The sequence below is a fragment of the Buteo buteo genome, chromosome 2 (assembly GCF_964188355.1).
Source record: "Buteo buteo chromosome 2, bButBut1.hap1.1, whole genome shotgun sequence".
Taxonomy (NCBI): Eukaryota; Metazoa; Chordata; class Aves; order Accipitriformes; family Accipitridae; genus Buteo; species Buteo buteo.
The window spans coordinates 25,474,110-25,494,107 of NC_134172.1; the positions used below are offsets into that span (position 1 = coordinate 25,474,110).

General features: G+C 39.6%; 1 protein-coding gene across 2 annotated transcripts; it reads left to right on the plus strand.

Moving 5' to 3' along the window:
- The first annotated feature begins 6,627 nt into the window (after nt 1-6,627).
- GTPBP10 (GTP binding protein 10) lies at nt 6,628-19,119 on the plus strand. 2 transcript variants are annotated; one of them, XM_075049011.1, is made up of 10 exons: nt 6,628-6,924; nt 7,548-7,741; nt 7,835-7,926; nt 9,048-9,192; nt 11,813-11,886; nt 12,802-12,854; nt 15,554-15,661; nt 16,162-16,239; nt 17,195-17,318; nt 18,069-19,119. In XM_075049011.1, exons 1-10 carry the CDS (start codon nt 6,892-6,894, stop codon nt 18,287-18,289), a joined length of 1,122 nt encoding a protein of 373 aa, XP_074905112.1. In that variant the 5' UTR covers nt 6,628-6,891; the 3' UTR covers nt 18,290-19,119. The 2 variants fall into 2 exon arrangements, with proteins under 2 accessions (XP_074905112.1, XP_074905103.1); XM_075049002.1 differs by lacking the exon at nt 6,628-6,924 and adding an exon at nt 6,961-7,449.
- The last annotated feature ends 879 nt before the right edge of the window (nt 19,120-19,998 follow it).

Consider the following 19,998-nt stretch of genomic DNA (forward strand, 5'->3'; position numbering starts at 1 on the left):
ATCTTCTGAAAGCCTTTCCAGCTAAGCAATGTAAACACTGTTTCAAACTTCTGTTTCAAAAAAATAAGCCCTGTTTGAACCTACACAGCTAGGTAGAAGAAAACATCTCGAAGACTGGAATATAGTTACCTTACCTCTGAACTCTTTGTATCATTGAAAGAAGCTAAAGCTGTATTAGGTGAAATTAATCCTTGAAATTCTAAAGCAGCATTCATAACCAAGGAGATCAAAGTGTTAGGAAGGCTGCACAAGGAACCTATCTTTAAGAAAGCTCCTTCATATCATTAATCAAAACAGCTTTCTGTAAGTTTTCAAGTTAAGAAAAGCTTTTCCTTTCTCCTCTTTTTGTTTGCTTCATGCACTATCAAGGCATTTAAAGGCATGTAAAGAAGCGGGTAGTTGCACACCTGTTCAGCCACTGCATCAATTCCTTCTTCTCATTTCATTCCCATTTAAAACATCTAGGATACTGGTGTAAACACAGCGGTTTCATTGTACTCCAACAGCCACTGACAGCAGCCCTCAATCCATTTTCTTCATCATACAGATTTATTTTTTTCATGCTCCTCTTGCTTTTCCTAATCTAGTTAATAAATTCACCATTTTTAATCTTAAATTGAGGTATTCCCAGAATACAACTATAGAAATCAAAAATGCTGAGGAATAGATTTTTCTTAGGAAAATCCTTTCAAATAAAAAAATCTCTTTTTAAAGTACCACCTCATCAACAATGTTCTCTTAAGAATCTATTTATGAGAAAATTCTTTGATAATATCTAAAAATTTACCTCCCCAAGTGGAAATGGTTCTGAAGGCTGATTTTCATATTTCTTTTATGGTATTATGCATCTTTGTCAGTCAAGCACTGAGAGATCATCACCTATGGGAGAATGACACCTGGAACAATGATGAACCCATGAATTTAAATTGGCAGAGATCAAAATTATTGGCTACTAATAATGCTGCAGGATGTTACATGAAGTTTGTAGGATGGAAGCACCATGAACACACTGATCATGTTTATTAGGTAAGTATTATTACAATTTCTATTTCAGAACAGGTAAGGTCAAGGGAAGTCAATATGTGACCATCTTCATAAAATCTAACATACCCGAAAACTACATAAAAGCTTGGGTTGTAGGTGAAAGCCCTTAAAACTGGAGACTCTATCCATGTACTTGGGAAAGCAGATTTTTTTTCAGCTCTTGACTAAATATAAATGGGATTTAGAAAAAAAATTGTGTTGTGTTCTCTGTTCTGCAGGGGTTCAGGAAGAATTCCAAAGATGTAGCATATGCCATGTGTAAACCCAGACACTCCAGCACAGCCATTTCACACAGCAAGTTTTATGAGACGAGATTAAAGAAAGAAGGGGCTATTTCTGCGATTCTGAGTTTTTTTAATTGATAACCGAACTTAGGCAAAATAAAATGGTTCTCTCCAAATTCTTCCAACATCGATAGTTTTTCTAAAGCGTGGGTTTCGAACTATTGTGCTTCAGCTTATTCTTATTATTGCAGTTGAGGTGTCTCCATCTAGTGGCACTTTATTGTACTGAAGAGTGTATCCTTGGCAATGGTTAAAACTCCTTTTTTTTATTTTATTTTTCCAAAATAAAACTGTAATAGTAAACCATCAACTTTTTAGAACATCTGGACCTTGGATATGTTGGTGTAGTTATTTCTTTCAACCACAAAGACCTTTGTGCCAGCTTCCAGCATTGCAATGAACTGTTGTGTCCATGTTCAGAAAGGCAAGGAAAAAAAATTCACTTCCATTTTTTAATTATTTCAACCCTATTTTAAAATAAAGCTATGTTGCTAAAATATTTCAGCTTAATTTTTAAATATTTCCATCAAAGTTAGTTCTTCTCTAGACTGAGAAAAACAGTACATCAAGTACAAATTTCAAAAAACTGCTGCTGGAAGCTTTAAAATTGTTGTGGAAAGAGATTTTACGGCGGCTTCTTGTTCAAGCTGATGACAGCACAGTACCTAGTGATTTGTATCATGAGAGAAAAGAAACAGAGTGGTACAACCGTGATTTGATGTAGCAGTACCCTTGTGATTTTCAAGCAATCATATACAAGTATTTGAAGTACACAATGAGAACAGAAAGAGCAGGAACTGAAGCATCATTTAGCATGAAACTCAGAATATGCATTGGCTACATATAAATCAGTTTGGAGAGCTTTAAAATGCTATCAGCCTTTTGTATGACTGAATTATAGGTATCTCTGTGACTACACATCTGCACACTCTCACGTAAACAGGGTTTACTGAAAGAATTGAGTCAGCCTCTGCATCACTGATTAGCAGCGTCTGAGGTAAAGAAATAACAGAGTGACGTTCTACGATCAGGCTTGACAGTGACGTGCTCACAGCCCTGTTCCTTAAGTTCCAGTACGGCACACCCACTACTGATTCAACAGCCAACACGAACCAAAAGAACAAGATGATAGAATCAGTGCTGCCCTGGCAAAACAGAGTCTCTTCGGGTGATCAGATACATTTTTGAAGCAAAGTATTTAGAAAATAAACCCTCTAAAATATCCTCAAACTTTACAGTTTTAAATGATTCAGTTTCAGTAATTTTTAGCATCATGTATGCATGATCATGTGCTTACTGGTATAAAAGGTTCCAGAAAATGCACAATGGCACATTTCAAATGAAATGTTACTTAATTCCCTGCTGGTATGAGCTTCTTGGCATGAGCTTGCTCAGTGCTGAAATAAATCTAGTCTTGTGTCAATGGATTTAACACTTTCAATGCACAACATAGAGGAGACTAGTTTTTCTTTATTTCTCTTTTCTGAGGTTGAGTTGTGGTTGATTACATGAGCTGAATTAACATTAGTTAGTGGCTCTGCTGGCATCTCTGGACCAGTCTACACATTAACCTGTTGTTGGATTTGACCTCCTGCTGTGTGTTAAGGAAGTTCAGCACACTGAATATAAGGCTCTGCTAAGTCAACAAGCTACAGACCCTGCTGCTCTCAAGAGTCGTAACAATTCAACAGTACTAAATTCAAACAGTATGCACCACAAAAGCAGAAAAAAGCTTGAAAACACAGGGTAATTTGATATATGCTTGCAGTGGTATCCAAGGAGAGCTCAGAGCCTATGACTTGATCCTTGAAGAACTTTGCTGATAACCTTCTTGCTATATGCAAATTGCCCATGCTTTCTTCATCTCACTCAAAATTTCTTTTCCTTATCTACTTCTTTCTATTATTTTCTATATAATGCTGACATCATATATTTTACTGAAGTCACAATAGCACAATCTGACTTTTGCATATGTAAGAACTTCTGAACCTTGCCTTCTATTCAGATTGGACTGACAAGTCCTTCCCATACTACGAACCATAAATCTGGACAAAATGTTCTGCTATTTGTACTATGAATTGGCATGGTAGCACAGAACAGAAAAGTCCTCCCGAATGATAGGCCCTAGTTCCCTGCCACTACAGAAAGCTCTGTTGTACAATCACCTCATAAATTTATCAAGTGCCATATTAAAAACAGGTATATTTTTGGTCCCACTATTTCCACAGAAAAGCTGTTTCAGAATTTGATTACTGTAATGACTAGAAACATTCTTCTCATTTCCTGATATATTTATTAATAATAGTACATATCTGTTTGTTCATCAACATTGCCCCGCAAATTACATGGTTTTCATCTTTCATGTTTACTTTCCTGATATTTATAGACAGCACTCATATCTCCTCTCTGGTTTTGTTTTATTGATGTAAACAAGCTGAGGCATCCTAAAATCTGTTTATACAAACAGTTCTCAAGCTCTCTGGTCATGTGCCTAACCTTCCTCTACCCCTCTTTCAGTTCAACCTTAGCTGAGCTATAGAACAATTAATTAGAAGTTTTAACAGTACCCCAATGAGATTTCACCAGGGCCTTAAATGACATTAATACCTCCCTTCTATCTCCTGAGACACTCTCTGTACTTTTGATGATTCCTAAGTATATATCATTACCAGATTTCATCAGTATGCTCTTACTGATTTTATCAGGGCTACTACAAAAAACATCAAGACCGTGCTAAAACCAACCCTTTAAGCCTGACATCTTCCTTTTCAACCTTATTTGTGGCTATCTCACTTCACAATTTCTCTCCTAACCCCCATATTCTCATTCCTTCCCAGGTGATACCATATCAAATGTTTTATCAATAGGGTATTAACATGGCAAATTTGAGTTTTTCCAAAGCTTTGCATGAGATTGAGACCAGGCTTCAGGGTCTGTGGTTGGCCAGGTCACTTTTATTCTTTTCAAAGGTAAGCAATTACAGCCCAGGTTCAGCCCACCTAACTTCAAAGACTTAACAGAGAGAGACGAGGATCCACAGGGAGCCATTCATGATGTGTCTTGTCCTCTGGAGACACCTCTCACCACCGAGTATAGAGGGAGTCTCAGTCAACAAGCCTCTCATATAGGACCCCTCTGCTAAATGCCTCAAGTACAAACAAGGCCAGACCCACATTTGCTATTTTCCAGTCATCTTATAACATTCTCAACAGATCTGTTCAAAACATTTGCTGCTAGATTTTATGTATCACCTGTTTCAGAACTGCAGATGTAGTCCCCATGACGTGAAAGCATGACATGGAGGTTTGCATTTTTTTGCTGTTGTAATAATTTCTGTTCTGCATGATCCATCTTGCCTTTCTCCACGTGGTGAAATTACTTTGGCACTAAGGAAAGGCAGACTTTGAATTTGGGGGATTTAACTTAGGCTCACTAGACAACAGTCACATCTCCTGCTCTCTCATTTGTATCACTGAAAAATCTTCTGCTCTAAAACTTCTCTAACAGTGTGATACAAGCATGACCAGCTGGTAGAAACTAGAAGTATTTTAGCTGACAGAGAATACGTAGTTGATTGGTAAAAATAACACAGAACAGCAGAAAAAGCCAACAGAGTGAAAAGCTTTTGAATGTATTTTTTCCGTACATGTAGGTGGAAAGAAAGGGTTCATAAAGGGGACTAAGACCTTCTAAAAATACTACTAAAAACTCCCATGGAACATGACACTTCAAGACAAAAGGAGAAAAAAAAATGTACTGTAGTATCTTGTAAAACTGTATTCAATTGAAGTGTGTTATTATTTTATTAATTCATCAAGATCATCAAAATCCATCAGGAATAATCATTCCGAATGACAGCCACACTGCTTCTGTACCTTCTTCTGAATAACGCAGTTGCAAAATAAACAGTTTGCTTTTTTAAGTCAGCAAAGTGTAGGTCAGCTGAAAAGCACAGGATTAGGAATTTGGATTTTTTATTCATTCTTCCCTGATTTTTTAAAAATATTTTTTTCCTAATTTATGTCTAAAATTTTAGCAAATTGAAGATTCCTTTACCCTAATTAACTGATGACTATGTAGAACTATGTACAGGTAAGTTTTTTAAATGTTAGGTATTGGCCTAACTTTTATAGTGTACAAAATAAAGCAAAATTACAGCAAACATAAAGCCCAAAAGATAATTCGCAGACGAATCTAACTATGTAACTACTATTTTGCATGTATTTTGTAAATCCAGTTCCCAAATCTGGTGTCTTAGGCCATGAAGCAACTAAGAAACAAAACTAACAAACAACTAATGAAACCAAATTTATGTTCTTAAAACAGCATTGGACACCACTGACATGTTGTGGTACATCCTGGGTACTGCTTAAACGTTCTGTTGGGCCATTTAGCATGTATATGGCACACCACTGTTTTTGGGGGGGTGGGGGTGTATTATTATGTAACAGATAAAAATATGTTGTTGAGCTATTTTTAGTATTAAATTACTGTAATGATTCTCCTCAGGTAGCTAACAACTGCAATTGAGAATGTATGACCTTACGGAAACGCTGTAAGAAAGAACAGAAGAGCATTTACTTTTTCATGAGGATTTGTGCTTTAAAAAAAACAACAAAACAAATCCACTGAAAATATGCTCATGCTGTCTGAAAAAATACTTATCTACAAAACAGACTTGTGAAAGAACTCACTCGTGGACATTTTTTCACCAATTTTACCCTTCTGACCTCTCTAATGTAATGATGTACAAAATGATTTCTCACTTGTGACCATTTAAGAAATACAAAGCGCCATAAGCCTTATCAAAGCCAGGTACTTTCAACAGGGGCATCCTTGCCCTGAAAATCAGTATCGTTGAAAGGTCGGGCTCCAATTTCTTGAGGGAGAGCGCGTTAGCAATACGACCAACAGGCCTCAGAGGGTCCACCTGCACGGGCGAAGCCAAGAGTAGATGCCGAATCTCATCGGCACGCAGCTTCCAGGGAGAACGCGCTGCTGGAGATGGCGGACCCTGCCCGACACCTCGCAGCTCCGGCAGCTGGGGCCCGGCTCTCCCCTCAGGCGTCCCTGCCCGCCCCTCGGCGTGAGACGCTTCGGGGCCCAGGGCGGACCGGAGCGAGGAGCTGACACGTTGCAGCAAACCAGGCCCGTCCCCTGCAGAGACGGCGGCGCCGCGGGGCCCGGCCCGGCGGGGACGGCCTCGCCGAGCCGCGGCGGGAGGACGGCGAGGGGCCGCCGCAGCCCCGCGCGGCCGAGGGCGGGAAGGCCGGCGCCTGCGCACCTGCGCGGGGCAGCGGCCCGCCTCGCCCGCGATAGCGGCCGCCGGCAAGGCGGGGAGTTGGGGGGTTTGCTCGCTTCCCTCCGCGCCCCCCCCCGGCCGGCAGCCAGACGCCCGGAGGCTGGGCACCGGCCCCGCCCGCCCTCTCGCCCTCTCCTCGCCACACAGGCCCCTGGGGCCCGGGCCCGCCCACCCTGCGCTTCGGGGCCCGCTGCTCCCGCCCCTTCCACCGCCGCCGCCGCAGGCCGGGCCCGGGCGGCAGTGGCGGCTGCTGCCACCACCATGGTGCGGTGCGGAGGGGCGGTGCTGCGGAAGGTCAGTACGGCCGGCCCGGGGAGCGGTGGGGACGGGCCCTGCGTGCGGGCAGCCCCGCGGCCGGCAGGGCTCGGCCGGCGGGAAGGGCTGGCGAAGAGCCGCGGCCCCGCTCCCGGCCCCGGGCCGGGCCGGGCCGGCGCGGCGCTGCGCTGCCTTTCCCCGGGCTGACCCGCGGCCCGCCGGGGCCCCCGCGCTTCGCTGCCTGCACTCCCCAGGCAGCGTCGCAGCGAAGCGGCCTCCAGGCAGGAGGCCTGTACGTGCCGGGACAGAGCGGCAGGGCCGGGCGGGGTGCGCGGCGAGGCACCGCGGCCGTGGCGGGCCTGTTTCTGTGGGCGCCGGGGCCCGGCGCAGGGGCAGGGGCAGGGGCAGAGCCTCGGGCAGAGCCTCGCCCCGTCCCGTCCCTCTGCCCGGGGTTCTGCAGGCCGGGCGGGCGTGCCGCGGAGGAGACGTCAAACGTTTCTCATGGTAGAAAAGTATCTCGGAGGGTTACGTGTCTGTTCTCTGAACGCTCGTTGTTGCCATCAGGTAGAAGTTCAAGCAGTTTTAGCCACGTTGTTTCTGACGACTACAAAATGAAATACAAACAGAATGTAATACTGATGTGAAACTTGTTGGTTTATTAGTACGGCAACTTCATCGATGATTTACGGCTCTATGTGAGAGGAGGAACTGGTGGAATGGGTTATCCTCGTCTAGGTGGGGAAGGAGGGCGAGGTGGTGATGTCTGGTTCGTCGCCCAGGAAAGAACTACCTTAAAGACCATAAGGGACAGATATCCCCAGAAGCGATTTCTAGCTGGAACAGGAGCCAACAGCAGGTATGAATCTGTTCAGTGAAAGTTGTTGTATACATCTTTTCCAGAAAGCTAAATGTCAGGTTAAGTTACTAAGCCTGGTTTAATTTCTCCCAGTGTTAAAGCACTAAAAGGTGAAAAAGGAAAAGATTGTGAAGTGCCCGTGCCCGTGGGAATTTCAGTTCTTTGTGATGATGGCAAGCAGATTGGTAAGACCTTTTGCTTTAATGTACATAGTAGATACTGTCGTATTTCTTGATAGCATCTAGCAGACTTCTAACACTAGGATGTTTTGAGGTTACATGTCTCCCAAAATATGTGTGTGTTTTCCTTTGCTGGGACAAAGAGTTGACAAAAAATACACTGCAGAAAATGTTGGAAAAGCAGGGACCCTTTCCAGAATTGAGCAGTAGTCAGTTTGTATCACTATATGCAGCAGAAAGAAAACTGCTCTTGCGAACAAGTGCTAAAGGGTGGAAGCCATACTGATCCTCCACAGAATCATTAATGACCTTTACATAAATTATGTGTCCATAAACTCAGGTAAGTGTCCCTATAACTTTACTGAATTATGACACTACTTAAAAGATGAAGATCCTTCCTGAGTGTCAACATTTCAGGTTATCTAAAATACTTATCTGTTTTTTTACTCTTTTTTTTAAAGAGTGGTATTTGGTAGTAACCAGGAAGATTGCTTTCGATACAGTGCTCTTGGAATAGCTCTCAATGGTTCCTTTGCAGTTTCTCAGAGTTTTTCTTCTCACACTGTTCAGAGTTCAAACTAAATTCACAAATGACTCTGATTTGGATGTCTAACAAAATTGGATGTATGGCAAGGACTGTTAATGAGGTAGGCATGTCAGTGTCTAAAGGTATCCTTGAATTATATATTGAAATGTTGCATCTTTTTTTTTTTTAATTATTCTAACATTGTAACCCTAAGGGAGATATTATAGCCTACATCTTAATGAAAAAATACGGAACGTCTGAAGAATTTGCTGTAGTCCCATCTCTATCAATGCAAATTTTTCCTTGCATTCTTGAATTCAAGTAGTGGAGGCTTCAGAACTACCATTTTGGCCACACTTCGCCTGCCTGTGTTTAGCACTTTTCTTGAAGTAACTAACTGTATGACAGAGGAGAATACTGAGGTGTGATTGTGCTCATTTGTTTCTGAAGAAGGAAAAATACCATGACCCTGAGTGCACAGCTCTTGTAAGAAAGAAAGCGTACAGAAAATTCTCTTTTCATTGAAGATAGATTTAAGTGGAAAATCACAACTGAACTACTGCAGGGGATTGTGCCTTTTCACTAGTGAATTTATTTTCAGGAGAGCTTAATGCGGCAGGAGAGAGACTCCTAGCAGCTCGCGGAGGTCTTGGAGGCTCTTTGGCCACAAACTTCATGCCTTGCAAAGGTCAGAGGCGGATTGTTCGTCTTGATTTGAAACTTATAGCAGATGTTGGCTTAGTTGGGTAAGTACTGTAGTTTGAGAACTGACATTAGAAAACAAAGTAGTAAATTTCAAATGGGATTTCAAAGAAATCTGAGAGTTTGGAGGATGAGCGTTCCTGTACATTTGCATTGCCACTTAAATAACTTGTGGTTTGCAAATCAGATAGAGTTTAAACCTATTAAAATTAATTTTAAAATTTGGAAAATATTGGTTATGCTTTTGTGTGTGAAGAGTTTCATGAATTGGGGTAATATATAAATATTGATGTAATTGAATTTAGCAATTGCAGTGATTATCAAAATACTGTTAGCTAATATTTATGAAGTGAGTAGGAGGTGCAAAACAGAGCCAAGAACTCTATCTATATTGCATCTTTGACTTCATGGTACTGGCACAAGTGGATCCTTTCAGCAGTAGTTTTAAAGAGAGTTTCAAAGGCTACATAGCCTATTCTCCCAAATAAACAGCTTGGAGTGTTGGAAGGAAGGAATTACAAACTGGAACAGCAGGACTTGCATTTCTTTTGCTCTGGTGCTTTTCAATGGCACTGCTTTATAACAATGCAGATAAGTCTATTTTTATTTGGAGAAAGCTTTCAACAAACTACAATTGTGAAACTGTTGGTCTACTCAGCATCTACTGCCCCCCCCCCCTCATGGTCCTTATTAATAAACACCATAGGAAACATAAAATGATGAGGGGTTTGAGGTGGAAATAGTCTAATTGGCATATACCATTAAAGAATAGAAACTTGAAGACAGCATGGATTTTTACCTACATTTTTCTTTCTTTACTTATTAGAAATAGTTTTGTTAATATCAGATTTATCTAAAGTTATATAATTTTCAAGTGGTCTTCAGTAATTACACGATAGAGAATTTTTTTCTTCTTAAAGTTTGTGGAACTATAGGAGTTTTATGACACAAGTGCTGCTTTAATCTTGCATTTTGGCTTGTATTTTAGCTGTTTCCCTTTAAAATGGATAAAAAGAATCATCAGTTAATTAGAGGAGCATATTATTTTCTGGTTGAGAGTATGAATCAGCCTCTGATAGTTTGTGGTTGTACTTTGATCTCTTTGTGTTTGTTATTTTTACTTCAGTAGATTTGCAAGTGGTTTGCTATTAGGTCGGCTAAAAAACATACAGACTTGAGAAAGGCCCATCAGGTTTGGGTACAGGTTGTGATGTGTAGTGTAGGTTGCAATTTAAACTTCAAAGAGCATAATGTACCTCAGTGGAAACAAAATACTTGAGGAGATGACTAGAGTAACTTTCCGGAATGTCTTTAAGGCACCTTTCAACATCAGAGAGCATTAAAACTACCCTCAATAGTTTTCCTGTTATAACAAGAGTCATTATGTCTCTCTCTTTTTTTAAGAAAGCCCTGTGTACAACTCCTTTATAAAGCCCCTTAATGTAATACTAGTCTTGGTTTTCATTAGCTCATGTTCTTTTGAGTTGTCCCCGTTAACAGGTCATGTTTCTCCATGTATTCAAGTGGAGAGTATATGGTTTTCTGTGTGACACGTGCCTTTGTATCTTGTGACCAATATTCAGTTGCCCGTAGGCACAGTTTTCTTCGATCACTGTCACACTATAACATGCTGAATAACTGTTTGTGAATTTGACTGGAACACAAGTCTGGTGTGGTCTCCCATATGGAACAGGTGCTATGAATAAGGACTATAGTCTATCATCTGATGTCAGCATTAGCTTCAAGTTTCACATGAATCAAGGCTATTGTGTCTTTTATGGCTCAGATTAGCCTTTAAAATAAGCATGTGTTATAATTTCAGTTTTAACTTAGGTTTCCATTTCAATGGAAATGTGAGGAAGCTATTGTAAAAGCTACCATATCCCTTAAGGAACATTTTTGTTGTAGTATTCAGGTTTAGCTATCCCTTCTAGAGGGAAAACATTACAACAGTCAGGTCTGCACAGGCCAGCTCCTAGGGCTTCACTGGTATTCTTTTTGGTTTACTTGGTAACAAAGCAGATGAGTCCTAATTTCAGCATCCCTCATACAACTTCACTGCCTTAAAACCATACACAAACTGTGCATTTGTGTGTCTATATACGCAAAGTCTCTTTCGCTCTTCCCCTCACATATATATATAGGTATGTCCAGTTTACATATGCTTTGCTACATTAGCTAAACTGTAGCATCGATATCATTGTTATTTAAATTGTAGAATGTTTCATTAACTGTGATTTGTATACCAAAAGACTGTAAATCCCACTGATAAGATGTGTTTGCATGACAGGTGTTTAGAATGTACATGTAATTTACAAAATCAGCTATAGCATGTGAAGACTGAATTCAAGTAGACATGTATGCTTATGCTGTATTTCTATGCAAGTGACTTTGAAAGATTTCTCTTAAATCTGTTACACATGTATTTACATACCTCTCCTGCCTGCATCCTTGGGAAGCATTGTTGGATTTAGAAAAATTATTCCTATTTGATTAAAAAAAAATCATAATGATCTGGGTTTTGGTGTGGTTTTTTGCCTTTTTTTTTTTTTTAAAGTCTGAGTAAATGAGTCTGCAGAAACTAGTTATAGTGTATTCAGTAATAAAATATACAGGAATCACATATGTGTTTATTCACTGTATAAATCCTGACTTTCCTTCTAGGTTTCCAAATGCAGGAAAATCATCCTTGTTAAGCAAGATTTCTCATGCCAAACCTGAGATTGCAAATTACGCATGTAAGTTCATACTCTTATTTTTAGATCGGTAATATTTCAAGAGAGCAAGAAGTCTTTTCTCTGTCTTGCTTTACAGGTTTATAATAAAGAATAAGTGATAAGCATGTTGCCTGCTAAATATGTCACACAGATTTTTAATTGTAAGAAATACTTCAAAGAGAGAACTTGCTCTTTCAGTGTGCAGTTCCTTTAACCACCTCCGTTTCTCACGTGTACACCCTCATAGTGCTTCAGCCTGTTGATGCAGGTCTATTTAACATTTATTTCAGTCTCAGCCCATTTTATTGCATCTGAGACGCTCCATGGCTGCTCCATGTATAAGAAAATATGCACCATCAAGTTCCTTTGCTTAAACATCTTTATGCTTTGGAAATAGCTACCACCTGTTCTTGCAACAGGGTAAGATTTTGGGTTTGAATCTGTCCATTGAAAAATGCCATTTTTATTAGTTTTCTGTCAGTAAATTAGGATTAGCCATCTGATCATGCTTTAACTAAAAAGCAAGAGCACAGGTACTGATAATTCCTACTGACCTTCTTGCACCACTTCTGATTCTCTACAGCCTTTTTCCATAGTCTGGATAATCCTTTTTGTGTCTGACACTTCTCTAGCTCCTCTATTCCCTTTTTGACATGACAGGAGCAGAACTGCACACAGTGTCAATATTTGGTGAACCATTATTTTTTTGAGTAGTCTAATTTTGTTCTCTCTTGTTTTGCTTTTTCTTTATTCCTTTTCTAGTAATTCTTAACATCCCATTTGCCTTATTTTTTTCTGCTACTGAACATTTGTTTCATTTAAATATGAAGTGAGAAAGTCCTGCAACATTTTAATGTTTTGTAACATTAATATTTTTTTTAAAATGTTAAGAACAGTTTTGTTTTCTTCCCCTCCTCTTTTTTTCCCTTGTCATAGTTACAACAGTACAGCCTGAACTAGGAAAGGTCATGTATGCAGATTATAGGCAGGTGGGTATGAAAGTTCATTCTGCTTGCTCGTTAAAGTTGTATATAATGGTTAGTTACATTGCTTAACATAATTTCAGAAAGAAAAAGGAAACTTGTAGGTTTTTTCATACATGTATCTATAATGTATACATATAAAATGCAGTTACATGGACTTAATGAAAGTTGTGGGAAAAGTACTATTTTTATAAAGTCATAAGAGAGCTTTATAGCCAAATGCAGTAACATGTCATTGAGCTGATAGCAAATCACTTTAATAAATGGCTTCTCATTTTCCTTGTCTCCTTTGTGTGGTTCTAATCCTGCTTTATAATCTTGGAGTTGTGAGCTCCTGTGTGGAATTGAGATTGCTGTGTCCTAGTATACTCTTGTTAAGTTTAGAACTTTTAAAAAAATCATTATTTCAGAGACTAACCTGTTATTTTTATGTAGAAGAGGCAAATTTGCTGCAAGTCAGCTATACAGAGAGCTTCGGAATGAATGAGTCATTTTCAGAATGGATTTTAAACAGGGGCAAATTTGTCCAATAGCTGCAGATCTGCAGTAGCAAATGACAGGGAATTTAGTGAATATAACCCAGTTACCATAACTTACTGTTTTGGCTTTCTAGGTTGGCTGCTCTGACTTCCTTTTGTGGTTTGTTTTTTGTGGTGTTTGTTTTGGGAGGGTTTTTTTAACAAAAAACTTGCATAGTATGAAGCGATAGTGATTGCCTGAACAGCCAGGATAGTGCACTAACTGAGAGGTGGGATACCTGGGTCCAGTTCCTTTTGTGGTAGGCTGTAGCTGTGGAGAACTGGTAGAGCTACTGCCCTACCACCTTAATTTTTGTGAACCCAATTCCACCCAGCTTCTTCAGGTAAAGTTGTCAGATGATTGTGTGGTGCCTGGAATCCTTTCTACAGTATCTACTGGGGGGAAAACCAATGCTAAATGAGGCTCTTACTAACAGATTTTGGACCCCAAGTTCATGTAAGGATAGAGCAAACATTTTGATTCTCAAGCTTGAATCTTCTTTGATGTGCTTTTGTTTGGTTTCTAAGTGTATGATACATGCAGTACTAGACTCATCACTTCGAAGATAGAAGGCAAATGCATAAAAGGGTTTCAGATGAGTAAACCAGAGAAGCATACCTCTCAGATGTGAGAAGACAGAAAACTCGTCTTCTCACTTTCAGAAGCAATAATCTTGGGGGGATTCAGTAGCCAATGCTTGAAACCTTCATTTAACAACCTTTAACAAAACTGCGTATTAAAGGAAGTATGTCTAGTTTGTCAGGTTCCCTGCAGAGATGCACACATGTAAGGGAAATTTTTTTTTATTCATTTTATCTGCTAGTTTAGGGTAACTTATCCTAGAAAACTCTGCTGCAAATAACAGGATTGTTTATAGCCTTTTAAAAAAACTACCTGCCTGCCATAAATCAGGACCTCTTGCTCTTACTGGCGTATCTTTCTCCAGCAGGAGAACTACCTGCACTCCTGGCTTTCTTTTCTGCAGACTGTTTCATGTCATAGCCAATGACCCTTATTGTTTGCTGTTTCTGCAGTTCATAGTTTTTATGCTACAGTGTTGGGTGCTATATAGGAACTATATGGACAAAATACCTCTTTTCTAAAACCAAGGGAACTAGTGATTGTGATCACCGTGAGCATGTGTGAGTAAGAGGAAGTACTTCATCTCTCAGTATTGCAACTGCTAAAAACAAAACAACGAAAGCAATTAAGAGCAGTAATTGAGGTGACTGTCCTGTATCACTCAAGGGAGACTGGCTCATTATCTTTTTTTTTTTCTTACAGAACATTAATGTTTTTAAGGAAATACATAACAATTTGCTTATTTTATCTTAGTACATTATAAAGAAGAAAATACATACAAGTTACCTGGTGCCATCTGTCATTACTACTTGGAAAAGACAAGACATAAAAGTAGAGGATCTGAGTATGAATCTGGCATCAGGTCTTAGTACCAGATCATGGAAACTAGCAGAAGCATTTACATTTTCTACCAGAATATCTGAACCAAGTGCTGTTTTCAGAGAGTATGCGTTTCTTTGAGCTCCTTAAAAAATATTCTTTGAAAGAGAACTAAAGTTGGGGGAAAAGGTGGTGATGATGGTACTACAGCACCCAAACACATCACACTAGGAAGCGGATGTTTCTGTTCTAACTCTAGTTCCTCTCTCCCTGTTTCAGTTCCTCGCTCCCCGTTTCTGTTTACAAGCCTATGGTTTATCCATCTGTATCTCATGTCTCTATAGACAGACAATTCTGAAGCAAGGCTTCAAATATTTAGGAAATGCATAATAGTTTATGCATTATGGTGAGCCATAGCATTGTACATCACTTGTCTTTTCTTGGGGTTTATTTCTCTTTTTCTTTTTTTTTGTTATATTCCTTTTCATTACTATTATTATTTATATTTTATTATTGTTGTTATTATTATATTTTATTTTGCTGTAGTTATTAAACTGTTCTTATCTCAACCCATGAGTTTTAGTTTTTCTTTTTTTTTTTCCGATTCTCTCCCCCATCCCACTGGGAGTGGGGAGGAGTGAGCAAGCGGCTGCGTGGTATGTAGTTGTTGGCTGGAGTTAAACCATGACACTGGGTTCTTTTGTTTATGTAAAATGATAATAGGTGTTTAAAATGACCATTTTTGCTTATCGGAAATCTTTCGTTTGAAACTTTTGTTTTCCTAGATTTCAGTAGCTGATCTCCCAGGACTGATTGAAGGCGCACATGCAAACAAAGGGATGGGCCACAAATTTCTCAAACATGTAGAAAGAACCAAACAGCTTCTCTTAGTTGTAAGTTAAATAACACTTATAGCTTATTGAAATCAATGGCAGTGCAGTAAATAAAATACATCTTAATTGCAGGGTAGTTGGAATTTAGGAAATTGTTTGTAATTTGTATGATTTATGATAAATATAGCTGTAATACTGTTTTCAGAACGGAACGCTCAAATGACTGATGATAAATTAAATCCTTAAATAGAATTTATCATTAAAATTTGCCAATTAACTTAGAGCAGTGAAGTGTTCCAAGCATAATTAAAGCATGGGGTGATTATTTTTTTCTTACTTTTTTTCTGTGAGATCCCCTTAAAAAAGAGGTTTAAAAATCAGACCTTTGAGAAACACTGTATCAGAACCAACCAGTTTGTGCTTCCAGTGTCTATGGTGTTACTTGGCCAGGAATCAGGGCACTTACATGGACATTTTACTGCAAAGTAGTTGCTGGAGAATACCTTGTTCCTGTAACATAATTTAATGCCATAAAGCTTGTTTTTGTGTAACTTTTTCAGGTTGATATTTCTGGGTTTCAGCTGTCTATTAAGACTCGGTTCAGAACAGCCTTTGAAACTATATTGCTTCTAACAAAGGTAACTTCTCGCCTTCATAATTGACAGTTGTAGCTATGCGTTAAGCCAAGAAAGAGGCTCAGTTTTGATGAAGAACTTTCAAATGTTAGTATGTCTTCTGGATTTATAAGGCTGGTTAACAACCTTAGGATTCTTCCAAATGATTAAATCTTTTGTTTTTAACTGTCCAGGAGAAACTGCTTTATTTTATGTTGGGCACAACTGTTCCTGGAGTAATCTGTGCAGCATATGGGATATTTCTTACAGTCAAGCAAAGGTGAAAAGACACATCATTTTCAGTTCCCCAGTCTTGTAGTCTTTTAGGAAGTAGAAATGAGTATAGTTAAACCCTTGCCTTGATGCCCTTACTGCATAGCCTAAAGGAGATGAGACATCAGGGTCCAGCTGTGCAGACACTCAGTGTTTCCATCTCTTAGCATTGCTTCTGATTAATACATTTTATGTAATTTCAAGTTTAGCAGCTGTTCTTTCTCTAGCTGTACAACTGAAGATGATGAATCTTCTGAATTTCAGCTATTGCTGTTTATTTTTAGCTGATTCATGGTTGTGATTTTATTTCTGATACTGACCATAGTCAATGCTTAAGAATCAGAAAACTCTCCAAAGAATTTTCTTGTATGTTTTATAGATCTGAACTTTTTCTGAAATTGATTTTGTGTTTGTGGATATCAGAAAAACAAAACCAAAACTGTCATTCTTTTTATAGGAGGCTGTTTCAGAATTGGCCAGTCTGTTTACCTGAAATATCTGTGTTTGAGTAAAAAATCACTGAACATTATTTCCTTCTGTCAGACGGCTTTAATACATCAACCTTGAGCACCTGAGTAAATCTCACAGCTGCCTAGGCATTAAAGACTATTTAAGCAATTACACAAATGAGAGAGGAGATGTAATACTGAAGTAGCACTTGTTAAACTACAAATACTTACTAAGGCAAATTTACTTGTCTTTTAAGGAACTGGAGCTGTACAAAGAGGAACTTCTAACAAAGCCTGCACTTCTTGCCATTAATAAAATGGATTTGCCTTGTGCAAAAGATAACTTGAGTGAACTTATGAAACAGCTACAGAATCCTCAAGGTAAATTAACTTTCGACAATTAGCTTTGACAAAAGTAGTAATAAAATTTCATCGGGGTAACTCTGCATTGGCAAGGAGTTGTTTGAAACTGAAGTCAGCTATTAAATTTATTATTTGAACATATGTTTTAAAACCACTTCCTGCATTTAGAGCTCTGTTTATATGCATATGTAGTGCTGGCTTCACTGCTGGGGAAGTATTTTAATAAAATACAGAGATCCTAGATCCTTCCCAACTACGATAAGGGAGAGTAAATTTCCAGTCTAGGTATCTCGGATAATGGTAACCTCCATTGAAGGTACCCTTACAGACACAGATGTATATACAGTTTATCATGTGACTTGGGCCAAAACACATGAAAATACAGGCCTATGTAGGTTTACTTAAATTTTGCTATTGCATTGGGGTGAATTTCCTCCTATTTCCTGGAGAGTATAAGAAACAGGAAGGCTTTAAAAATATCTATCTCCCATATTCTGTAGCTTGGGATTTCTTTGTACTCATCTTAAAGGAAGAGTATAGAATCTTCTCATAAGAGTGCAGGCATGGTATAACTGCTATGTTAGTGCTTGTCTTCTGAGACTTTAGCTATAAAGATTAATTAGGCAAATAATACTTAGATATTAATTGCAGTTATGTTTATTACTGTAATTTATTAAAGTTTGTTTTCTAAATTTAATGGTATTTTATGGGCTTTGTAGTGATACAATATTTGGGGAGTGAACTAACTCTTTCAGTATGATTTTTCAGACTTCTTACACTTACTACCGGAAGAAATGATTCCTGCAAACACACTTGAATTCAAAGATATAATTCCTATATCTACATATACTGGAGAAGGAATCGAGGAACTAAAAGCATGTATAAGAAAATCTATAGATGAGGAAGCAGAGCAGGAGAATGAAGAATATTGGAAAAAGAAACTACTACTTCTACAAACTTCAGAAGAAGGACAAGTGAATAGAAGCTAGCATTCTTGGCTGGATCCAACGCATTTTAGTATTTTTAGTATGTACATGAACCCATTGCTATGCAGACCTTCCATTTAATTTTTGTTTCCTCTACCACCACTGCCCAGTTCTCTGCTCGCCCCACCATTGTCTCAATTTCTTTTGACGCTTGGGTAGAGCACAGTGGGGAAAAGAACAGGTTTTTCTAATTAATGTTGGCTGCTGACTCAACAGAGTAAAGACCACAGCGTGTGCAACTAAGAGCACTGCTTAACAACTGATGATCCCTGGAATATTTTTTGCCAAGTGAGATGAATGGAAGGAATATAACCTGCACAGGTAGCAAAGGAGCAGGTTCAACCACTCTACACCTTCTGCCATGAGCATCAGAAACACCAAGGGAAATTTCTGATGGAGCTATTTTCCAGGGTCTAGCACTTCTAAGGTGAACCAGTTCTGCTACTTTGACAGGCATCGGATTGTGGGGGTTTTGTTGTTTTTAAAGATTTAAAGGAAAACACAAATAAATGGCAGCAAGGAAGTGACTTGTAGGAGCACAAAAAAGCAAGGCTGATGTGTAATGTTGGGGTTTTGTTGGTTTTTTTCCACACCTGCTGTTGCCTGCTATAGTCCTCTTGATCATATAAATCCTGATTCCAAATTCCCCAACTTAATTTGGGATTCCCTCCTTTTATGGAGTTGTGGGTATATGTAACTTCTTGGTGAAGAAAATGATGATTGCTTTTCAACAGAGCTATGCATTTTTCAGAATAGTTAGTGTTCCAGTTTTTGTATTACAAGCAGGCATACTTAGATATTTTACTTTTTAAAAAAAAATTAGAATTCCTTTATTGTACAGTGTGTTTTCTACTTCAAAACAATTAAACTGGCAGAGGTCCTTGCCAAGCCACTCTCTATCATCTGTCGGCGATCCTGGTCAACAGGGGAGGTCCCAGAGGACTAGAGGCTTGCCAATGTGACTCGCATTTACAAGAAGGGTCAGAGGGAGGATCCGGGGAACTACAGGCCTGTCAGCCTGACCTCGGTACCGGGGAAGATTATGGAACGGTTTGTCTTGAGAGCACTCACAAGTCCAGGATAAGAAGGGGATCAGGCCCAGGCAGCATGGGTTTACAAAAGGCAGGTCCTGCTTGGCCAACCTGATCTCCTTCTATGACCAGGTGACCCGCCTAGTGGACGAGGGAAAGGCTGTGGATGTTATCTACCTCGACTTCAGCAAGGCCTTTGACACTGTCTCTCACAGCATAATCCTTGAGAAGCTGGCATCTCATGGCTTGGACAAGTGTACTCTTTGCTGGGTAAAAAACTGGATGGATGGATGAGCCCAGAGGGTTGTGGTGAATGGGGTTAAATCCAGTTGGCGGCGGGTCACAAGTGGTGTTCCCCAGGGCTTGGTGTTGGGTCCTGTTCTGTTTAATATCTTTATCAGTGGTTTGGATGAGGGGATCAAGTGCACCCTCAGCAAGTTTGCAGACGACACCAAGTTGGGAGGGAGGGTCGATCTGCTTGAGGGTAGGAAGGCTCTACAGAGGGGTCTGGACAGGCTGGATTGATGAGCCGAGGCCAATTGCATGAAGTTCAACAAGGCCAAGTGCCGGGTCCTGCACTTGGGTCACAACAACCCCATGCAGTGCTACAGGCTTGGGGAAGAGTGGCTGGAAAGCTGCCCGGCAGAGAAAGACCTGGGGGTGCTGGTTGACAGCCGGCTG

Coding starts and splice junctions, on each gene's coding strand:
- GTPBP10 (XM_075049002.1), top strand. CDS start 7,387: ATGGTAGAAAAGTATCTCGGAGGGTTACGTGTCTGTTCTCTGAACGCT. Junction 7,927..9,047: donor TGATGATGGCAAGCAGATTG/GTAAGACCTTTT, acceptor ATTTATTTTCAG/GAGAGCTTAATGCGGCAGGA. Junction 16,240..17,194: donor CTATATTGCTTCTAACAAAG/GTAACTTCTCGC, acceptor TTGTCTTTTAAG/GAACTGGAGCTGTACAAAGA.